The 19,250-nt window shown below is 41.2% G+C and overlaps 1 protein-coding gene across 12 annotated transcripts in view; it reads right to left on the bottom strand.

The window, feature by feature from the left end:
• ptprfa (protein tyrosine phosphatase receptor type Fa) overlaps positions 1–19,250 on the bottom strand; it is a 404,110-nt gene that overhangs the window by 189,740 nt on the left and 195,120 nt on the right. For all 12 annotated transcript variants that reach the window (XM_028586901.1, XM_028586900.1, XM_028586904.1 and 9 more), the window contains one exon: positions 4,526–4,714. In XM_028586901.1, coding sequence (XP_028442702.1) covers positions 4,526–4,714 — 189 coding nt within the window. The remainder of the gene's footprint in view (positions 1–4,525; positions 4,715–19,250) is intronic.

Genomic DNA, 19,250 nt, shown 5'->3' with positions numbered 1-19,250 from the left:
TTGGGTTTGCGGCACAATCGCAAGGCACTTTATAACAAGACATCAGACATAATACAAACAAATAATTATTATATCAGACACCGACAAACAAAAAATGAAGAATATACATCACACACTACAATACACTATACACCCTTGGGTATGGTCAGACCAGCTGGACGACTAGCTTATTCTGACTGATTTAAGGCTTTTATGGCTTGTGGTACGAAAGAAAATTTGTATCTGTTCTTGATCAGAAGGCGTAAGCAGAAACGACGCATAGATGGCAGGAGTTTAAAATGTGATGCCAGGGGGTGTGTGTGGTCACATACAATGTTATTAACCTTTCTCACCAGTCTGTCTTTGTAAATGTGTTCAATGCTCGGTAGTGTTACCCCAAGTAACTTGCTGGCAGTTAAGACTGTTTTTCTGATTGTCTTTTTCTGAGACTCAGTGGCATTTCCGAACCAGCAGATAATACAGCAAGTTAAAACACTTTCAATAAAAGCAGTATGTAACATTTGGAGCATTTTGTTATTAACATTAAAAACAAGCAGTTTCTTTAAAAAGTACATTCTTTGCTGTGTCTTAGTCTGCAGGAGGTCAGTCCAAGAGTCCCATTTAAGCTTGTTGTCCAGTACAATGCCAAGGTATTTGTAGTTTGTAACAACCTGCTGCCATCAGTGTGTGTGTGTGTGTTAGCATGTGTGTGAATGGGTGAATGAGAGGCAAACATTGTGGTCCTCTGATGAGATATAAATGCAGCCCATTTACCATGGCAACGTGATTGGCTGTTAAAGGGGACCTCCATTGATTTTACACACTACTATTAGTTTTCCTCCCATAGGGAGCCCTACTACGCCTCTGAAAACAGTTGATAATGTCTTCTCTGGCTCTGGATGAGCTTTGTCAAATCGGAGTCATCAGGTGATGTCATTATCTAGTGTTGGGCTTGTAGACAACACATTTAAATAGAAAGCCTGTGTCACAACCTGGGGCAGGGATTTGTGGGAATTAACTCTATTGTTTGCATTATGGGATCCAGTATTTTTTTGGAGTTTCCCTTTTGGTGCAACGGTACACAAAGTCTATGGTTTGGTACGTGTCACTGTTGTGGGGGATAATCGACCATTAGAGCCAGTGGTTTAGTGTAAGTTTCCAGTTGGTGCTGATACTCAGGCAAGACTTATTTGTAGCCCTGGACGTTAGCGGTACCCCGATTTTCCACCAGGCACGTCTGTGCTGTGTTCCGGCTGCATTCCGGTTTTGTTCCATCCTCGGCCACGCGCCATACCACACCGGGAGTGTCTTGTCTCGTCTATCATGTGTCTATTAAGGTAGGATCTACCTTCCACTCCAAGCACTCCTACAGTTAAACTCCATGCCTTCTCTTTTCTGGTGTTGTCCTGATAAAAAGGATTGTGATGTCTATCATGTTTTTCCACCACCAAGATGAATCTCTCGTCGTCCGTGGTGTTGTAGAGGAGACGTATAGACAACAATATTGGGGGGTGTATTTTGGTAAATTGACGGGACGCTCTCTCCGTTTCCTGCCCGGCTGTCTGAACGGCCTGCGGCTCGCGTGAAAACCGACCTGGCTCGTACCTTTTAAGGGAGCGGAGAGCCCCTTCACGCACGATTCTGGGCAGCACCGTAACGCAGGTGGTGGAATCTTAAGCATTGACTCCAGTGGTCGCCATTAGGCCTGCACGATAAATCGTTATAAAATTGCGATCTCGATTCACCCCTGTTCGCGATTTAATTTTGAAATACATTTTTTCTCCTTCAATTAATTTATTGAAAGCATTTCACATTGACATGTTTTAATGATGTAAAGACATTTTCAAGGAGTTCAGATAGAGCCTGTATCAGGGCCATATTTAGTTAAATGTGTTATATGTCACTATTTTTGGGAGCCTACTGTACTTAAATGGCCAGTATGTACTTTATTTTCTTTATTCATTGAAGCCTCTATGTTTACAGGCTTGTGGTGATGCGCAATGTGCTATAGGTGCCAAAAAAAAATCTGTTTGGTACTGCTAATTTGTTTTGTCATGGTTCATGTGTGCAATAAACATTGCACATTTCGTGAGAAAAAAATCATGGCAGAGAATCATGATATCAATTCCAAGCTAAAACATAGTGATTCATATTTTCCCCCGAATTGTGCAGGTCTAGTCGCCCTGCTTGCAGGGGGTGGCGATGCCTCCGGAACGCAGCGCAGACGCACCCTGTGTAAAATAGGGGCTAGAGCAACTGCCGGGGCAGTGGATAATTCCTGGATGACTTTAGCTTGTGCTCATTTATATGATGCTCAAGCGAAAGAACATTATAAAAAGGGGTTAGGCTGTGTGATAGACAAATTTAGGTGACACTATTGCAATTCCCGTCCTTTCCACCACTCTGCCCAGTGTCATCATAACGTACTGGAAAGCCATAACGCTCCCAAACAACAGACCTAAATAATAACATCAGAGGCTTTTTCAGCTCTGGTTTCTCATTTACATTTGCCATAGTGACAACACTCAGTATGAGCCATACATCCAGGAGCTAACCCGACTAACATGGTTTAGCTAATAGACAGAAACTGCCCCCACTGTCAATGCATTCTCTATGGAACTCACACTTTAGAATTCATGTTCCTCTCTTTCTGGGACTCAGACCTAATTAGAGTGTCCATGTATTAGGATAATGTGACTGGATTTATTTGGTTTATTGGGCATATAAAAAAGAGGAAAGTCACGTACTGAGGTCAATGTCCTGTATCCAAGGATTCAGAACAAATACATGTAAGCTTAACCCATTCTGCTTCCAGTTTTACCATTCTTTTATTAATCAGTCTCTTGCGAGTGTCCCAACATTCTGAAGTTGCAACACTACATCACTGGAGTATCACTGGAGTACCCCTTAAATAGACACTGACTGCAAAAACAATTCAGCTGGGACCATCTTTGTCAAGCTTTGTCCATACATTGGCCACTGGAGTTTTCTGTTTTCTGCTTTCAACAAGAAAATATTCAAAAATCTTGAAAATAAATAGTCTTCACTGACTGGTGGTGTTATTGCTGCGTTTGAGAATATGGCGGCTGAATCGGGGACCTTGATGTTTCACTCCAGCATTGTTTACCACAGAGGAGCTTTGTCCTGTTGCACTGATCTTCTTCTTTCCCACTCCCTTCGGACTAGCAGATCCCGAGGCCAGCAGTCGCAGTGCTCGCTGGTCCAGCATCCAGAGAGTCGACAGTGGTTTGGTTCACAACACTCTTCAGTGGACAAACTTTGGTTGTAATTAATGGCAGACAGTTGAGTTTTGGAGCGTCAGAGGAAGCCTTACAGAAGCCAGAGGACATTTTTGTTCCTTTTATTCCAAAAGAGAGCAAAGGTCTCAAATTGAAAAATGAAGCTATTAGTGTTTCTTAATGTATCAAATTAATTTAATAGGTCTAACTTATTCATGAGCAAATCTAATCACTCCTCTATATAATGAATTCTATTGAAACAAATAAATGGAATAATTGTGGAGTGCTGCCTTTGCGCACGGCTATATATTTCACTTGCCTTTGTGTGGCACAGGATAACTCTGATTTTCTTATTAAAAGAAAGCCAGCCATCTGTGCCTGGCTGCTGTGGGACTGCTTGTGACCCAATGAAACAAATTGAAACAAATTGCCATGCTATTTGGTTAATAATACATGGCATGTTTGTCCTAACCTCAGGCCCAGACTACGACTTGGGAAAATCCTCAAAGTGGACTTCAAAGCCAATGATATCCTGGAGCCTGTCTCTCAGCCTTTCTTCTCTGCCTGTGTTAAGGTGAGAGCTGCCACAGGAGCCCCCCCACCCCCGGGCCCTCAGTGATGGGAAATATGCTTCTTACTCCAGCCACAAGGGCTGGCAAGAAAGTCCGGCCCTGTACAGCCGTTCCGATGTTGTGTAGGTGCTTGCAACTTTTGGCAAGTAGCAAACGTTTCTATTTTCTCACAGAAAGAGAGAGAAAAGGGCAGCTGAAAGGGTGTATAATGCTTGGGTATTCGGCCAGCAGCCATCCAGCTCTGCTGCGAGCTGCCCGGCTGGTTTTGTGGAGAAAGATGCCCTATCTGCTCTTCTGGATCCTGGCCACGTCCTCACAGAGCTGCCTCACATGGCTGCCTCGGCTTTAACATTCATCACTGTCTGTGGAGTATTAAGCGCTGTTGGCACGGCACTGTTCCCACACAGGTGCTGCTCAGGCAATTAGCGCAATCTATGACATCCCGCTCAAAGTCTGAACCACTTATTTCCACTTATTGTGTTTTACTTTGTGAAAGATAAGATAAAAGCTTTCACAATTCATCTAATCATGGCTTTCATATTGGCCATGATGTTTTTTTTAAATGTTCTTTGCTTTGTTTGCGTTTCTCCAAGAAATGCATACATGACCAAATCCTGCAAGGTATCAAAGGTTAGTTACCCCACCCACCAACACCTGATAGGGAAGCTAACTGCACTGATTTTCAAAAAAAAAAAAAGAGACTTGTGTGTGAACATGTTGAGATGAGTGCTTTACCTGATCGCAGTTGTTTTATGCGCCCGTTGCTGCTGCTGATGTCAACAGGCAGGAAGTCTTTGAACCAGTAGATCTCTGGGTCAGGGTTGCCGCTGGCTGCGCACAGCATCGTAGCAGTGCGCGTTCTCTCCACAACCTTCAGCTGGGGCCCCATGTCTATGGTGGGGAAACCATGGGGGATCTGGTCCTCTGTGACAAAGAGAGAGACAAATAAACATTGGCACTCTGACACATGACAAGTGGATGATGTCAGTTAGGACTTGAGTCGATCATTGGATGTTCTATTCAGCCTAGACCAGGAGTGTCAACCTCAATTTCTCTAAGGGCCACACTGGCAAATGAGAATTGAGAATCACATCAAGGGCCAGACATATGGTTTTATTGACATGCTTTTATTTTGAAACAGTCAAATATCTTTGACTGCATTATTGCATGTCTTGTAAAGTCTTCTAACTTACAGTTTGGTCGACATAAAGTCAGAAAAAATGTTCCTTAGCCATCATAGAAAAAGCGACAAAAATAATTAAAAAAACGGAAAAAAACGTGGAAAAATGCAGCAAAAGAGTGACACAAAAATTCAGAAAAGCGACAAAAACTATGTGGGTTTATTGTGAACCTAAATTGATATGCGGGTCGGATCAAAATCTGTGAGGGGCCGGATTTGGCCTACTTGAGTTTGATACATGTGGCCTAGACCCCGCCGTGTGAGATTTCCCTGCTCATCCCACAACCTTAAGCATGCGAGGTTCCCCCCCATAAAATTCAAAGATAGTAAAAACCACCTCTAATGTAAATAATGCCGGGCCACTGCATGACTAATCCTTCCAAGGAATTTCTCGTCATGGATTGGTGTGTGAACGAGAGCGAAAGCGATGCAATTTCTCCCCGAGGGGAATGCATTCTGAAAGTGCATGCATAATCTGAAACGCTTAGTGTGGTCAAATGTCAGTCCTGCCAAATTTTGGATGAAACATAAATAAAATCATGGGCTGACAATCCCACGCTGCTGAGGACGGACACAGCAAAAGTCAGAGCTTCACACACCTCGTCTCATAATCATCCAATTCAGACTATTTTTTCAGCATCAAAAAGAATCCTGTGATTGTTGTCCGTGGTAACAGTACAAACACCAATTTAGGTATGGATATATAGGTAATCCTTGACTTGTACTCTAGCGCCATCAGCAGATTGACATTTTTGACTTGTACTGAAATATCTCCACAACTGTTGGATTGATTGCCATGGAATTTAGTACAGATAGCCTGCAGCCTGCAGTGATCGTACAGTCCATTGATGGTCAACATTCCACCTTCTTTTACATTCTGAAGGAGAGCCTTTGAAAACACCAACAGCACTGACAGACTGGAATATTAATTCACAAATAAGATTTATCTTTGTCAAGTTAAAATTCCATGCCTGAAGTTTCGAGGAATGCCTCTGCACCTCGTCGGTCAGGACCTGCAGCTCGCAGTCTGAAAACGTTTTTCTTTTTCTCTCTGCCATTGTTCTGCCTACTGTGTTTTTGGTGCAAAGACAACATTTAATACTTTGCCACGTAGAGAATTGCAATCAGATGTATAAAAAGGGCAAATTGCACTCAGCTGCAAAACATTATGGGCATGTTTGCACTGAAGCGCATTAGCATTAAACCAATCCCTTTTTTTTGGGAATCGGAGCTTGAGACGGGACAGGTCGCAGTTGCAGGTGACTCGCAATTCATGGTGCTGAGAGAGGCCCTGAGACTCATTTCTGACTCATACCTAGAAAGACTGACAAGCATAAGAAAGGATGTTAATGATGGCTACAAGCACATAATTAACCTCTGCTACATGGGGAATTCTGGGGAAAATGACAGCATGATATTTACTCTATAATTTTTATTGGCCAGACACTAACTTAAAAACTTTGCCTTACTAAGTTGTTTAAATAAGGCAGTCTCACTTGTAGGTCAATACATCCATTTATAGTTACACTTATAAGAGACATCAAGGATAGCGATGGGAACTGATTCTGTCTTTTTTAAATGAAAGACACATTGCTTCCTACATTAGTGCTGAACATTGTTGGGTAATGAACATTTCTATTGAAATTAGTGAGATAGGACTTTTTTTTAAATAGGACAGAGGGTGGCATGAAGTATGCCAATTAAAACTTAAATTGCAGAAGCAGAAACTGAAAAAGGAAAAGCTCAAATGCAAATGCTCAAATAGAAAGTTAACACGCAGTGCATGGTTTTTTAGTTTGGTTTTTCCTCCCAGCCTACTGCATTTGCTAATTACTATTCATAAAAGCCCTATGTAAATGAGGAGCCGTGACATGAAGGGTGCTGGTGGAGCTGAAAGTTGTGCATAGAGGCACCTTGCAGACACCAGGGAGAGCTCCATAATCAACCCACAGTGAACAGTGCCATCCATATCGGCTAGGTAACAACTAGTCTCACATTACCAGACCTTCCTCTGCAGTGCAGTGGAGGAAGTCCACACAGCATTCAGGGATGGGAGAAAACCGTGTTCAGGTTTATTGGCATTTCTTTAAACCAATCGCCATGGACGGCGCTAAGTTCCGTACGGTGCCGCTGCAAAATAGCCTCGGGAAGGAACTTGTTTTGGTGCATCGTGCTCATTCAAAAGTTGTTATAGTTGTGCAACAGAAAACTAGCCATCTGGATTTACCCTGCAGAGATCTGAGGAGCAGTTAACCGTAGTCTTCATAAATCCACCGGAGTTTAAAATTCCAACACAAAGAAAGAGGAAGGAAACGATCGTCGGCAAACAGAGAGAATTTTCTGCGGCACCGGAGCAATCCTGAAAGTGGAACGTCTAGATATAGACTAGGTAACAACAAACCCAGCAACAGCTGTCATTTTTAGACAGACCCAGGAGGGGGTTACATCAAACATGATGTCCAACTTCCAGACCCTGCACATTCTCTCTTCCATTACAGAGGGACCCTAATTTATTTCCAGATTGAGCTTTTCCATGTTGGTAATTTTCATTTGAGCTGTACCCTTTCAGTTTTTTCAATTAGACTTTATATTTTCAGTATGCTTTGATATTGTATATATCTGATCATTTTTGGCTGGACCACAGCACTGCCAGCGAGGCCAGCCCTTTAAGCATGGAAGTCTGTCACTGAGTGAGTCACTGTGTGAGTAATGAAGTTACACCACTGGTGGGAGTGAGTGATGAAAAGGACAATGACACATATTTTTCACAAATTTCAGCATGCATTGTGGCAAGCTCCCGGTGCCACAATGGGACAGCCTCTGATAAAGAGCTTAGAATGGGCCGTGGGGAGGGGAGGAAAGATCCTGTGGTGACAGATAAAAAATGAAACTCCGGGGAACAAAGGAGAGGTGACAGCCAGGCTGGCTGAAAGCCGCTGGAAGACTCCCAGTGTTGAAAAAAAGAGCCTCTTCACTCCACACAGTAAGCAAATGAGACCAGTCATTCTTGTTTTTTCGCTCCTGTGCACCCTCATTTGTTACTGTTAGGGTACCAGAGGGCCCTGGGCTGACATTAGGGAACAGACATGTCCCGGTGTAACCCTGCTCCTAAAAACAATTACATTCCAATACAACAAAACTGCATCCTCAATTACGTTTGAAGGAAAATGTCAAGTCACTCGCCAAACTCACACCAACGCACCATGTTCAACGCGTTCTCTCTCCCTACTCGTCAAATACTGATGCTTGGTCAGTGTCTCTCAGCATCAGATACCGACGCAGTAATAGCCCGTTAGCGTCAGTATTAAACATAATAATTGAATCCTTCCAGAAAAAAAGATTTTTTTTGTGATTGTTGATCATTTTGTGATTATTCGGCACGTTTTCTTAAAACATGCGATAGAATATGCGGGATATTTATGCAATTTTATGCGATTAAATTGCGGGAGCTTGCAAAAATTGCGGGAACTTGCAAAAACTGCGGTTTGATGAAAAAGTGAAAAAAAAAGTGATTCCCCCAACACCCTGCTTTTCGATGATGTTCACGTCACTTCATAACGTTCTCATGGCAACAGGGGAAAATGGCTGCTCTTGTGTTAAGTAAATGCAACATTTTTCAACTTTCTGCTAAGATATATGTGACTTTTTTGCAACGGAAATTATGAAATCATGCAAGCCCCACATATTTTGCGCGGAAATCTGCAATTTATGCGGCGAAAGTGCGGCGTATTTGAAAAAATGTGTCCCCCGCATAAATAAGCAGACTTTGGCTGATTATGCATTGAATTATGCGCTCACATAATCACTTTTCAGGGACTGTTTTGTACCCCACCCACTTTTCCTAAACCTAACTGTCCTGTTCTTGTGCTGCGTGTCAGTTAAACGTACTTCCCGACCCAGAGCACCAAAAAGCAACGCCAATAAGCCGACCCAGAGCGTCTACATATGACGCTAAAGGAGACTTTTTGCGTCAATAACAAACGCCATAGGCACCTGACCAAGTGGGAGTGAGAGTGAGAATGCGTTGCCATGTTATGTGTCAGGGTGGTGCTGATATGGACCCAGATTGCAGAAAAGGCGACGAGGAGGCAGTAGGTACAAATGATACAGTAGTAAAGGAAAATGTAACATCCAGGTAAGCAGGTGATGATCCAAGAAACCAGGAATAACCAGGAACTCAGAAATACAGATTACTAGTCACAGGCAGAAAGTTATTTATATAAGTACGATGACGAACTGACACCAGACAAAGAACACACAGACTAAATACACAATGCAACGAGGGTAGTAATGCCGTACAGGTGACATGAGGGCAGATAAACAGGTGAAACACATCTCCCGTTTCAGGAAGGAGGTTTAACAAACTCTGAGTCTAACCCTGAACTCTGAGTTGATTTACCCTTAGTTGGGAAACTCTGAGTTTTCGGTTCCAGAACAGCTGATTTGAGTTGGTTCAATCAAATCAAGTTAAGCGCGTGCACCACCACTATAAAAAGGCAGCATGAATGGAGCCATGATACTACGATTCACCATGGTAACAACCACAAACAAAATGGTTGGCGGAAATACTCATGCGCACATACAGTGAGTTTTAACATGTATTTCGTTAAAAAACATAGCGGCTGCTGCAAAAGAGAGAGAATTTGCATTGGAGAAAATTGCTGTAAGAGTAAATGTGTAAGTTCCAAAATTATTATTACTCCCAAAGACCTGCAAACAAACTTTGAGTGTAAAATCGGTGGATTATTATTATTAATTAATATCATATTTAATTATAAGTATAATATTACTGGTGAAATGGTATTGAACCTATAATCTATTTCAATTAGGTGCAATCCTGCGGGCGATAAACTCCTAGGCCTACTAACCCCATTCTGAGACTGCAGCACCATCATTAACAGCATTATAATTCATAATCTTTTATTTCAAAGGGTTTACATCATTCACCTGAACTCCTTTTAAATGGGCTCTTACTGGTTTGTGTCCAGGGAACACTACAAAAACGTTTAAAAAAAGTTTCAGAGCGAGTCACATTATTCTGACTGCGCTTTTCTATACAGTGGCTTTACTAATATGCGCCGCATCACCAATCTTGTAAAGAAAACTGCCGTTTGCAAAAAACATAACGCGACACCAAGAATCTGCTGGGATATAAGAGCATGTCCACGATGGGTGACGTTAGTGATATGAGGACAGATAAGGTTATGTAGGCTACATAACTGATAGACTGCTCAAATAGGTAGGCTAGTATCTGGAAATTAAAATGCATCTATAGTTGGGGCCTCAATATCATCTCCCGATGTACGTTTAACTCCCTGCAAAGTAATACAGCTTCTTCATCAATGGGATCGTCGACAAAATGCCACGTTTTTAGAAAAAAAAAAAAACTTATTCAAATGCACTTTATAGACTGCACAAGACACTTTTATGGGAAGTTGCAATAGCACAAGGTCTTTACAGCTTTTCACTGGTTGTAATGATTGTCTATGTGATTGTATTTTATGTATGTGTATGTATTGCCTTTTTTTTTTTAACCTGATTGGCACCAAGACAAATTCCAATCAACTGTATTGACATGGCAATAACGTATTGAACTGAACTTGAACTAGTTAATAAAACAACACTGTTTTTTTATTCATGCAGATAACAAACTGCGCTAAAATGCACCTGATACAGACTGAATGAATGAATGAGGAAATGAAAGAGGTTTAGTGAAGAAAACCTGCTCCTGACCAGGTTAGGTTCACAGGCTCAGTTACCATAGTACAGGGGTCTTCAACGGTTTTTAAGCCAAGGACCCCTTAACTGAAAGAGAGACAGATCAGAGACCCCCTACTACATATAGTGTATAAAATAAAGTTTTGACCTACAATAACTTTTAGGGCAGCCTAAAGCATTTATAGATACATGTTTTTTGGCATAGAATACTAAGCTACTCAAATAGTACTTGTTGGCATGCTTTTATAAATCATGTTTTAATGTTAAACACACATGTAGAACAGTCAATCCTTTGGGATGAACTGTATCTGTGGATGGCTAACTTAGTGACTACATTACCTATTGGCCAGGAAGCCTATATCATCAGTGGGGATTTATATTTGCTAGTAATATGTTGGAATCATGTTAAGACTTTTTCATTTTTGAAAAAAACTTTCAAAAAATTAACAATAATTTGGAGGCCCCCCTACAGTGACTCTGAGGACCCCCCCCCCAGGGGTCCCGGACCCCCTGTTGATGATCCCTGCCATAGTAACTGACTCTGAGGTTAAGTTACCTCTCTTTCTGAAACAGGCTGGAATTACCCAGTTTAGTTTCCCTCATCTCAGGGTAAACAAACTCAGGAGTTTTCACTAAACCTGCTTTCTGAAACGGGCCCCAGGGCTGGGCAGACAATCACAAAGGCGGGAAAACACGCGGCAGAAAGTAAAACCAGACATTACACAGGAGAAATGACCCCACAAAATAGAACTGACACATGGATGGAACTAGGTTCAACAAAACAGAGATCGCAGAAAAGAACCATGAAAAAGGAATGAGAACAACAGAGCAAAACAGGAAACAGTATCAAAATAGCAGGGAAAGAAGCAAACAGGGAATGAATTAACAAAAGAAAACAGGAAAAATCACAACTGAAAACCACAACCATGACATCATGACATGTATCATTCCACACTGACTCAGAGACATGTGTGTGAGATGTGCCTCGTTCCAGTGTAAGCAGATCGGATGCATTCTGGGAATCACGAGTTGCTTTGGATTTGTTTTCAACAGACTAAGATGACTGAAAGAAAGCTCCTGAAACCCTATAACCTCTATCTTGTCTCAGATGACGTGGTCCTAACTAATACCTACAAAGAACTGAATCTTCGACATGCTCCATGACAATAAAGCAAAGCTGGTTACGCATGCAGGATTTTGTACCCCTCCCAAGACACCGGATATGCGTGCATGAGCTCCGGAGTGTAGTAAATGAAAAGACTTCACGATAAAAGTAGCTGTTCCAAGGCAACGCAGCCACACACTTGAGAGGGGAGGAATTGCCATACGTTTTAACTGAGACTCTACAAATTAATCCACTGTGACTCAAAGAGAAAAAAAACAACAACCTTAAATTGGATATTAATTAACGTTCATCAGCAAGCAATGCTGATTCACATTAGAGCCGCATTGTGCTGCAGCTGATTGGCTGTCCGTCAAAGGAGTGTTTGTATGCCGGTGTCCATGACATGTCCACTCCTACTCTTTTCTTTTTATTAGTTCTCTGGGAAGAGAGACGGTAACCCAACCCTCCTCTCGTCTCTTCAGGCAATTTGGACCCATAAGCACACACGTCATTACTGCAAGCTGCAGTTTAGACAACCAAGTTTAAGGTATCATCATGAAAGAACGACCTTATGCAACTTGCCTGCTACCAGCCTGATATAAAACTTTCGTCCTGGTTTGGAACTCACTCTGAACTCTCAAACCACGCAAGATTTCTAATATCACAGTCAATAGCTTAGCTTAAAGGGGAACACCACCTAAATTCACAGTTTCAATATGTTATTTCCATGGTCTAGGAATATGAAGGTAAATATGGTGCAAAATGTGAGAGCTTGTAGTAAAGTAATAAGTAATAAGATATCAAAAGTATAATAAAAAAAAAAGCATATCTCCCCCTCACTGTTAAATGTAACTAAGTAACTTTTACTGAGTGCATTTTAAATGAACTACTTTTTACTTTTACTTGAGTAGATTTTTATACCAGCAATTTTACCAAGTAGAATATTTCCCAGTTCATTGTCTACGGAGCAGTTCCACACTTTACACTTAATGACATCATTTGAGTTTTAGCAGTCTAGTTTTGGGATTTGGGAGAGAGCTGTTCATGTTTACTTTTTACAATTTTTGGACTTAGACCCTAGAAATAACATGTAATGAATTTTGAAAATGGCCGTTTCAAGCTTAACAGCTTCACAAACACCACCTCAGAAAACCTGTAATATTCCGCTCAGCTCAGACTTTTCATTGAGTGGTTCAGTAATCCACTTTGATTTCATTCAGCTGAGGAAGTGGATTTTCTTTCCACTCAAAAAGGAAGTACTTTGCCCTAAAAGGTGGCTGACATCAAATCCATTGGAGAGTTTATTGAGAAGGTAGACTGCTCCATTATTAGGTGAACTGCATTTTCAATTTACACTTTGAATTGAGTCAACTGTGAATTGAATGGATCCAGAGGGGAGTCCCTGAGCTGGGTCCCTGTTGACTGTGGTAAGGCTTCACTGACACCTGTGGCAGAAAAGCTTCGCTGTTAGCACTGTAATGATAGTAATATACTGCTACTGGATTTCAGAATAGCCCAGATCAAAGCATAGGAACTCCCTTTCTTTAAAAATAAAGTTACAGTTCAACTGGGCCTTCAACCTGCCTAATGGGGTTAAGAATTAGTTCTGGCAGGAATGGCTATTAGGTTTTGAGGCAAGTTAGCAAATTCTGAATTAAATATTGAGGGAAGTAAAGAGGGAAAACAATCTTTAAATTGTGAATATGTAACAAAATAGCAGTAACTACAGCAATAATTGTGTTGGTGTTAATGCCAAGCTCCTGGAAACATGCTAACAATGTAGCAGCTACTCTTCCTGGGGTCCACATAAAACAATCACAACATATACATAAAAATACCAAACATACAATTTACATACATTTAGTAACAAGTAAAAGAATATCACTGTGTACATGTTTTCGTAAATGAGTGTCAAATACAATAACATCACATTCTGACAATAATAGCCCATCATAGTTAGATTAAATAATGTTAGTGTTGAAGTGTTTTCTAAGTAGTCTTTTAAAAGTGGCCTTACTGGGTGCCTCCACTATGATAGTTGGCAAGCTATTCCACATTGTGATGGCTCCAAACATAACAGACCTGTACACAGATCCATCCATCCATCCATCCATCCATCCATCCATCCATCTATCCATCCATCCATCTATCCATCCATCTATCCACCCACCCACCCACCCATCCAGTTTCCTGCTTTAGGTATTAAAACACTTGCATAGTTTTTTTATCACTCAGAGAAAAAGGTCCAATACATGGAAAACTGCTCTCTCACTGTGGCAGTGTCCATGTTTGAACAAGGAGTCCAAGGTTCCTGCAGCTTTCTAAAAAACTTAAATGAAAACAAAAACATCTCAAATCCAGCAAACAGTAGCTCCTACATTACACACCAAAGATACGGTAAGATGTTCTCTCCAACAGCTACAGAGATTACTACGGTACTATGATGTGTGTACTTTCAGCTAGACTCAATAACAAGTGTTGTTGGGGAGTGTTTGGGAAAGCTGTGGGAGGCTCGCACTTCTTAGAACAATTGATCATTATCAGATTTCACACAGCTCCATGTGGGGCCACAAAAGGCTTTAGATAACTTTTTCACATATTCAGCAGCACTCCCAAAGACCTGCAAACAAACTTTGAGTGTAAAATCGGTGGAGCTTCTCTTTTCATAACAGCCATTGTTAAGTAATATAATTGTTATTTTGGCTCAACAATGTACTGTAGATTTTAGGCAAAGGGGTTGCAGCCATTGGGCAACAGCATAATGAGGGTCCCTACATGTAAACCGAAGCATTGAGAACTTTGTAAGTGTACAGACAGTTTATTAAAAAGATAGTTTAGAAAGACCATAGCGTAGTAGATGTGGGCGCCATCTTGGAAAAAAAGTCATGACCAGTCAAACGACGAACGCCATGTTTGAGCTATGTTACTGGTTACTGTCTGTACACTTACAAAGTTCTCAATGCTTCGGTTTACATGTAGGGACATGTAGGGACCCTCATTATGGTACCGTTGAAGTGTGGTGCTAATTTGAGCCTTGTTAGTGGTATAGAAATAGCGATTTACCCTTTGCCCCGAAGGCTAGCGTTGGAAGCTAATCACCGGTTTGCGCTAGCTTGTTTCAAGCTAGACATTCAATTAGAATAAAAACAGATCCCAGAGAACGGTCAACTCAGTACACATAAGTTATTAACCCCTAGGTCCATTTTGCGCCAGAATTGTCCTTTAATCTACATGTTATTTATCCCTGCACATGAATGATAGCCTCTCTTTGGGGATAAAGGTGGCGTGAAAAATTTATGAAAATATTTGCCACAGTTAGAGGGGCAGAGGGGGGGGTGAGGCTTAATATTAAGGGGGAACTGGCCACCCTTGCCCCACCCCCTTGCCCTCCCTAGAACTGCCACTAATTACTAAAATATGTATTAACCCCTTGGAAAGCCACTGGTTAGAATTTATAAACGTATAAAGACTACCTAGTGTTAATAATGAATCATAATGACTTCTCTCAGCAAATGTTTCTCATCAGTAGGTGCTGAAACGTTCTCGCAAGCCTATGCTACTGTGCAAGTTCCCATGTCTTACTGGCTGTAATTGGCTAAAACAAAGTCTCAGTTCCAGATAGGGAGAAGTAAGCTGTAGTTGTGAGTGTATTGATAACTACAGGGGGTGGGATGGGAGTTTTGGTTTCACAACAGAGGCTAGAAAGTGAGTTTTCAGCAGCCAGCCCATAGACCACAGAGCCACTGATCGATGCGCAGCCCAACCCCTCACAGGTGCATTATGGTCATTCTGTGCTGTGGGAGGGTAAATACCTCAGTTATCCCCTCTTGAAGTTGAGTTAATGTTTAATAAACTGTTATGGGCAGTAAAAAGTGCAGCCCGGGTGCATCCTGGCTCAGTGTATGCCTGACTGATTGGGGCCACTATAGACCGGTGAACACTGAGCTCATTGTTCTGCTGTGACAGCCTGTATTTGGCTTTTGGCTGTAATACAGCAGCCACAGAGGGAAACCAGATCAGACCTGATGGTGACAGGAGCGGGGTCAGGCTGGGGTTGGTGTTGTTGTTGGTGTTGTACACAGAAGATAAGTCTTCATACAGGTAGGTTGGATTTACAGGCCTGAGGGCTGTCAGGTATTCTACTACAGGTTACTGAATATATCTATTGGAATTGTTATTGAAATTTATTGAACATATTGTGGTATAGGATATAAAATCCTCTATTAGAGAAAAGATTTAAACAAATTTCAAAGCAAATCACATTCATATCATGATTAAGATTATTTACATTTCATGAATAAGTTACATAAATTACAAAACAGCTTTAGAATTGTACATCTCTTGACAGACAACATGTATCCAACCTATTCTTGAAAGAGTTAACTGAAGGGGAGCGCACAACTTCTTCTGGAAGCTCGTTCCATGCTTTAACCGCACAAATTTCTTTCTCTTCTCAGACATGCATGTTGTGGGGTAAAGCTTTAAAGAATTCCCCCTTAAATCATACCTATTGCTCCAAAATGAAAGATGGGCTCATCCTGCCCTAAAATGTAATTTGTAACGTATTCCATCACATCACTCAAATTAAGTAAGGTATTATAAAATACTTTGTATAGCTTCTGTAATACTTTAAAATCGTCTTGATGAGTAAATTGTTTGATAATGTCCTGGCTGTGCCATTGTTGCGTGGCAGGTGAACAACCAAAAACAGGCTCTTGGTTGGCATGAACACAAACATGAAGTTAGGCAGTGCATTTGGTTTAACAGTGAATATTCAGCTTTCTTTCATCTTTTGGAGGGACGGACAATTATGCGCCTGACAAGGGATTTAGAGACATTCCTGTGGCCAACACTTTAACAGATTTGGAGTATAAAATGTAAGCTTTTTTTTTTGCTTGAAAACAAAGCAGGGGCCAGCCCTTTAAACATAGAAGTCTGTCACTAAGTGAGTGATGAAGTTACATCATTGGTCAGTGTGAGTGATGAAGTCACACCGCTGATCGGTCCAGTACGAGTTTCCACATTGGTCATTGCTCTTTCAAAATTATTAGGCAGTGTTTCCGCAGGCAATGTAAAAAAAAAAATATATATATATATATATTCCACCATCAGTCATCTGATCAACTTTATTACAAACATGATTGCTGTTATTATATCTACAAAACCTGTAAACATTTCAAATTAAAAGCCCTGTAGCGTTTCAGTGGACAAAATCCCATCACTAACATGGCTTTTATTGTGAATTTGGTCTGTTTATAATTTAGCCAGTTTCTGCATATTCCCTTGTATATATTGTTGGAAGGCTCCCTCTTATCAACATTTATAATCCACAGCATGTTGGTATTTAAAAATGTCTGTCAGTTGTGTTCATCCTTATATTCGGCCCTTCGATCAGTGATGGGTGTGAACTATGGCTAAGGAACCAAAATTAGAACCAGGGAAAAGTGGGTGCAGTCACTGAGTCTTTGAAAATGTTTTAGGAAAGGTTGCTGTGGTAGACCAGGGGCCTTAGCTCAATGCTGTTTCATGTTGCCATCATTTAGCAATCTAATCTTGCTGATGTAGCCCCGGATCAGCCAAGGAAGGATAATTCCCCTGGTGAGGGTTTGCAGTCCGGGTGCAGACAGACAAGCCTTTCTGCAGCCTGACATGGCAAATGAGGATCACTTACACTCAGGACTTTCCCAGACTGACTGTGGCTGCGAGGGAATACTTTGGACAAGAAACAATGGTGCTCATGATGGGAAGATTTTTTTTTTTTTGCAGAAAGGGTACACTGTTTAATTTGTGCTGTTGCAAGGCATATTGCTTCTCCGCATCCCATGGTTAATGATATGTATTACGCTGATATCATTAATTCGTCAAAATACAAAAGACAAAAGGATGCACCTGTAGATATTGATGCTGTACTGTGACATTGTTCTACACATTTGTATTGATGATGATGAGAAGTATGAATTTACACAAATCAATCAAATTATGAAATGGTTTAGATTTTCTTTATGAAGCTAGTTAAGTTAGCCTGACGTGGTCATACTAAGATTCTAGTCAGAATGTGATTCTGAAACCGCTCCATTGGGCTGTGATTATGGGGCGTGTTCCAACCGAACCAGGGAAAAAAAATGCCTCTGCATTCATTGGATAGACCTCCAACCAATCAGAGCAACAGAACTCAACTCAACTGTCAACAGAACTCAACACTGTGTATCGTCTCCATAGCAACCACTCTTTGCACAATGTATTCGTTCTAACTTCCGACTTTTAGACTTTTTTGAAGCTGGATATATCATTTGTTGCGTGTAAATATAAATGTGGATAACGTTAGTGATAGTGACATGCTTGCTACAGTTGCGTTTCTAGAGATGAATCGGCGAAAACACATTTCTCTGATTCACGGCTTTGTTCTAGCGCCGCTGGGCGCTCTCTCTCTTCAGTCTCTCTCTATCTCGCTCCACCATATAACGCTACCATGCTTTCGGGCAGTTGTTGAGGCTCCTACGCTGAGGATTTTAAAATGAATGCGCTGTCGATATCGTCTAACAGACACGATGGTGGAATCTACACGTCTCAATTCTCCAGCAGCAGCCACCTGTTGTAAACAAATTCAACCCAAGCGTTCTTTGGTGACGTGATTGATTCTGTTACTGTTGATCATCTGTCCGACAATCTGATCGGTCCGAACAGATCCTGTTCGGGCAATAATTGCTTCTCAACGGAGCGACTCCAGACCGAACTTCCCGACCTCGAATTTTGTGGGCGGGGCTAAGTTCGGCTGTAGTTCCTGGCTATAGTTAAGTAGCTAGCTAGCTATGTAGGAAGATGATATCCCAATTGTCCATCTTGCATGCAAATGGGTGATTGGCCGATTGTTTGTCCAACACCAGAATAACTGGGCAACTCGGAGATACTGTATGAGCTGTGATTCCAAGTTCTGCAGTAAGACGAAAAACCTTGCTAAAACAATTCACTGAATTTGCTTATTTGATGCTCTTTTTTTATTGGGATTCTGATGGAGCTGAGCAACTTAATCATATGCTTTGTTCAATAAAAGAATGTTGGAAATGATTTCATTTGTTGTATTTTAGCGGAATACTGAGAGCAGCAGAACTGAGTACACTTGTAGTCCATAAGTATTATTGCTATTGCTATTCGACATACAACAACATTATCACATATTTTCGCTATATCGTGCAGCCCTAGTGTATACATTTCAGTTGCTGCTCTCACATAAATCTTACATGCGATAACTAATGAAAAAGTGCTGCCTACAGTCTGTCTGTGTGCAGACATAAGGATGTCTATTGACAGCGCAGGGACCTGAGCAGTTGAGAAAGATGTTCATTAAAGTCTCAGTGTGTTGAACTGTCAGTATGTTTGTAGCCTTTACAAAGAGATGAAACTAAAAAAGTAAGGATATTGCATATCGGCCGAAAAGAGACTATAATGTACAATACATG

The sequence above is a fragment of the Perca flavescens genome, chromosome 9 (genome assembly GCF_004354835.1).
Source record: "Perca flavescens isolate YP-PL-M2 chromosome 9, PFLA_1.0, whole genome shotgun sequence".
NCBI classification, from domain to species: domain Eukaryota; kingdom Metazoa; phylum Chordata; class Actinopteri; order Perciformes; family Percidae; genus Perca; species Perca flavescens.
Note: the sequence above shows the minus strand (reverse complement) of the source record. Positions and strands in the feature narration are given on the sequence as shown.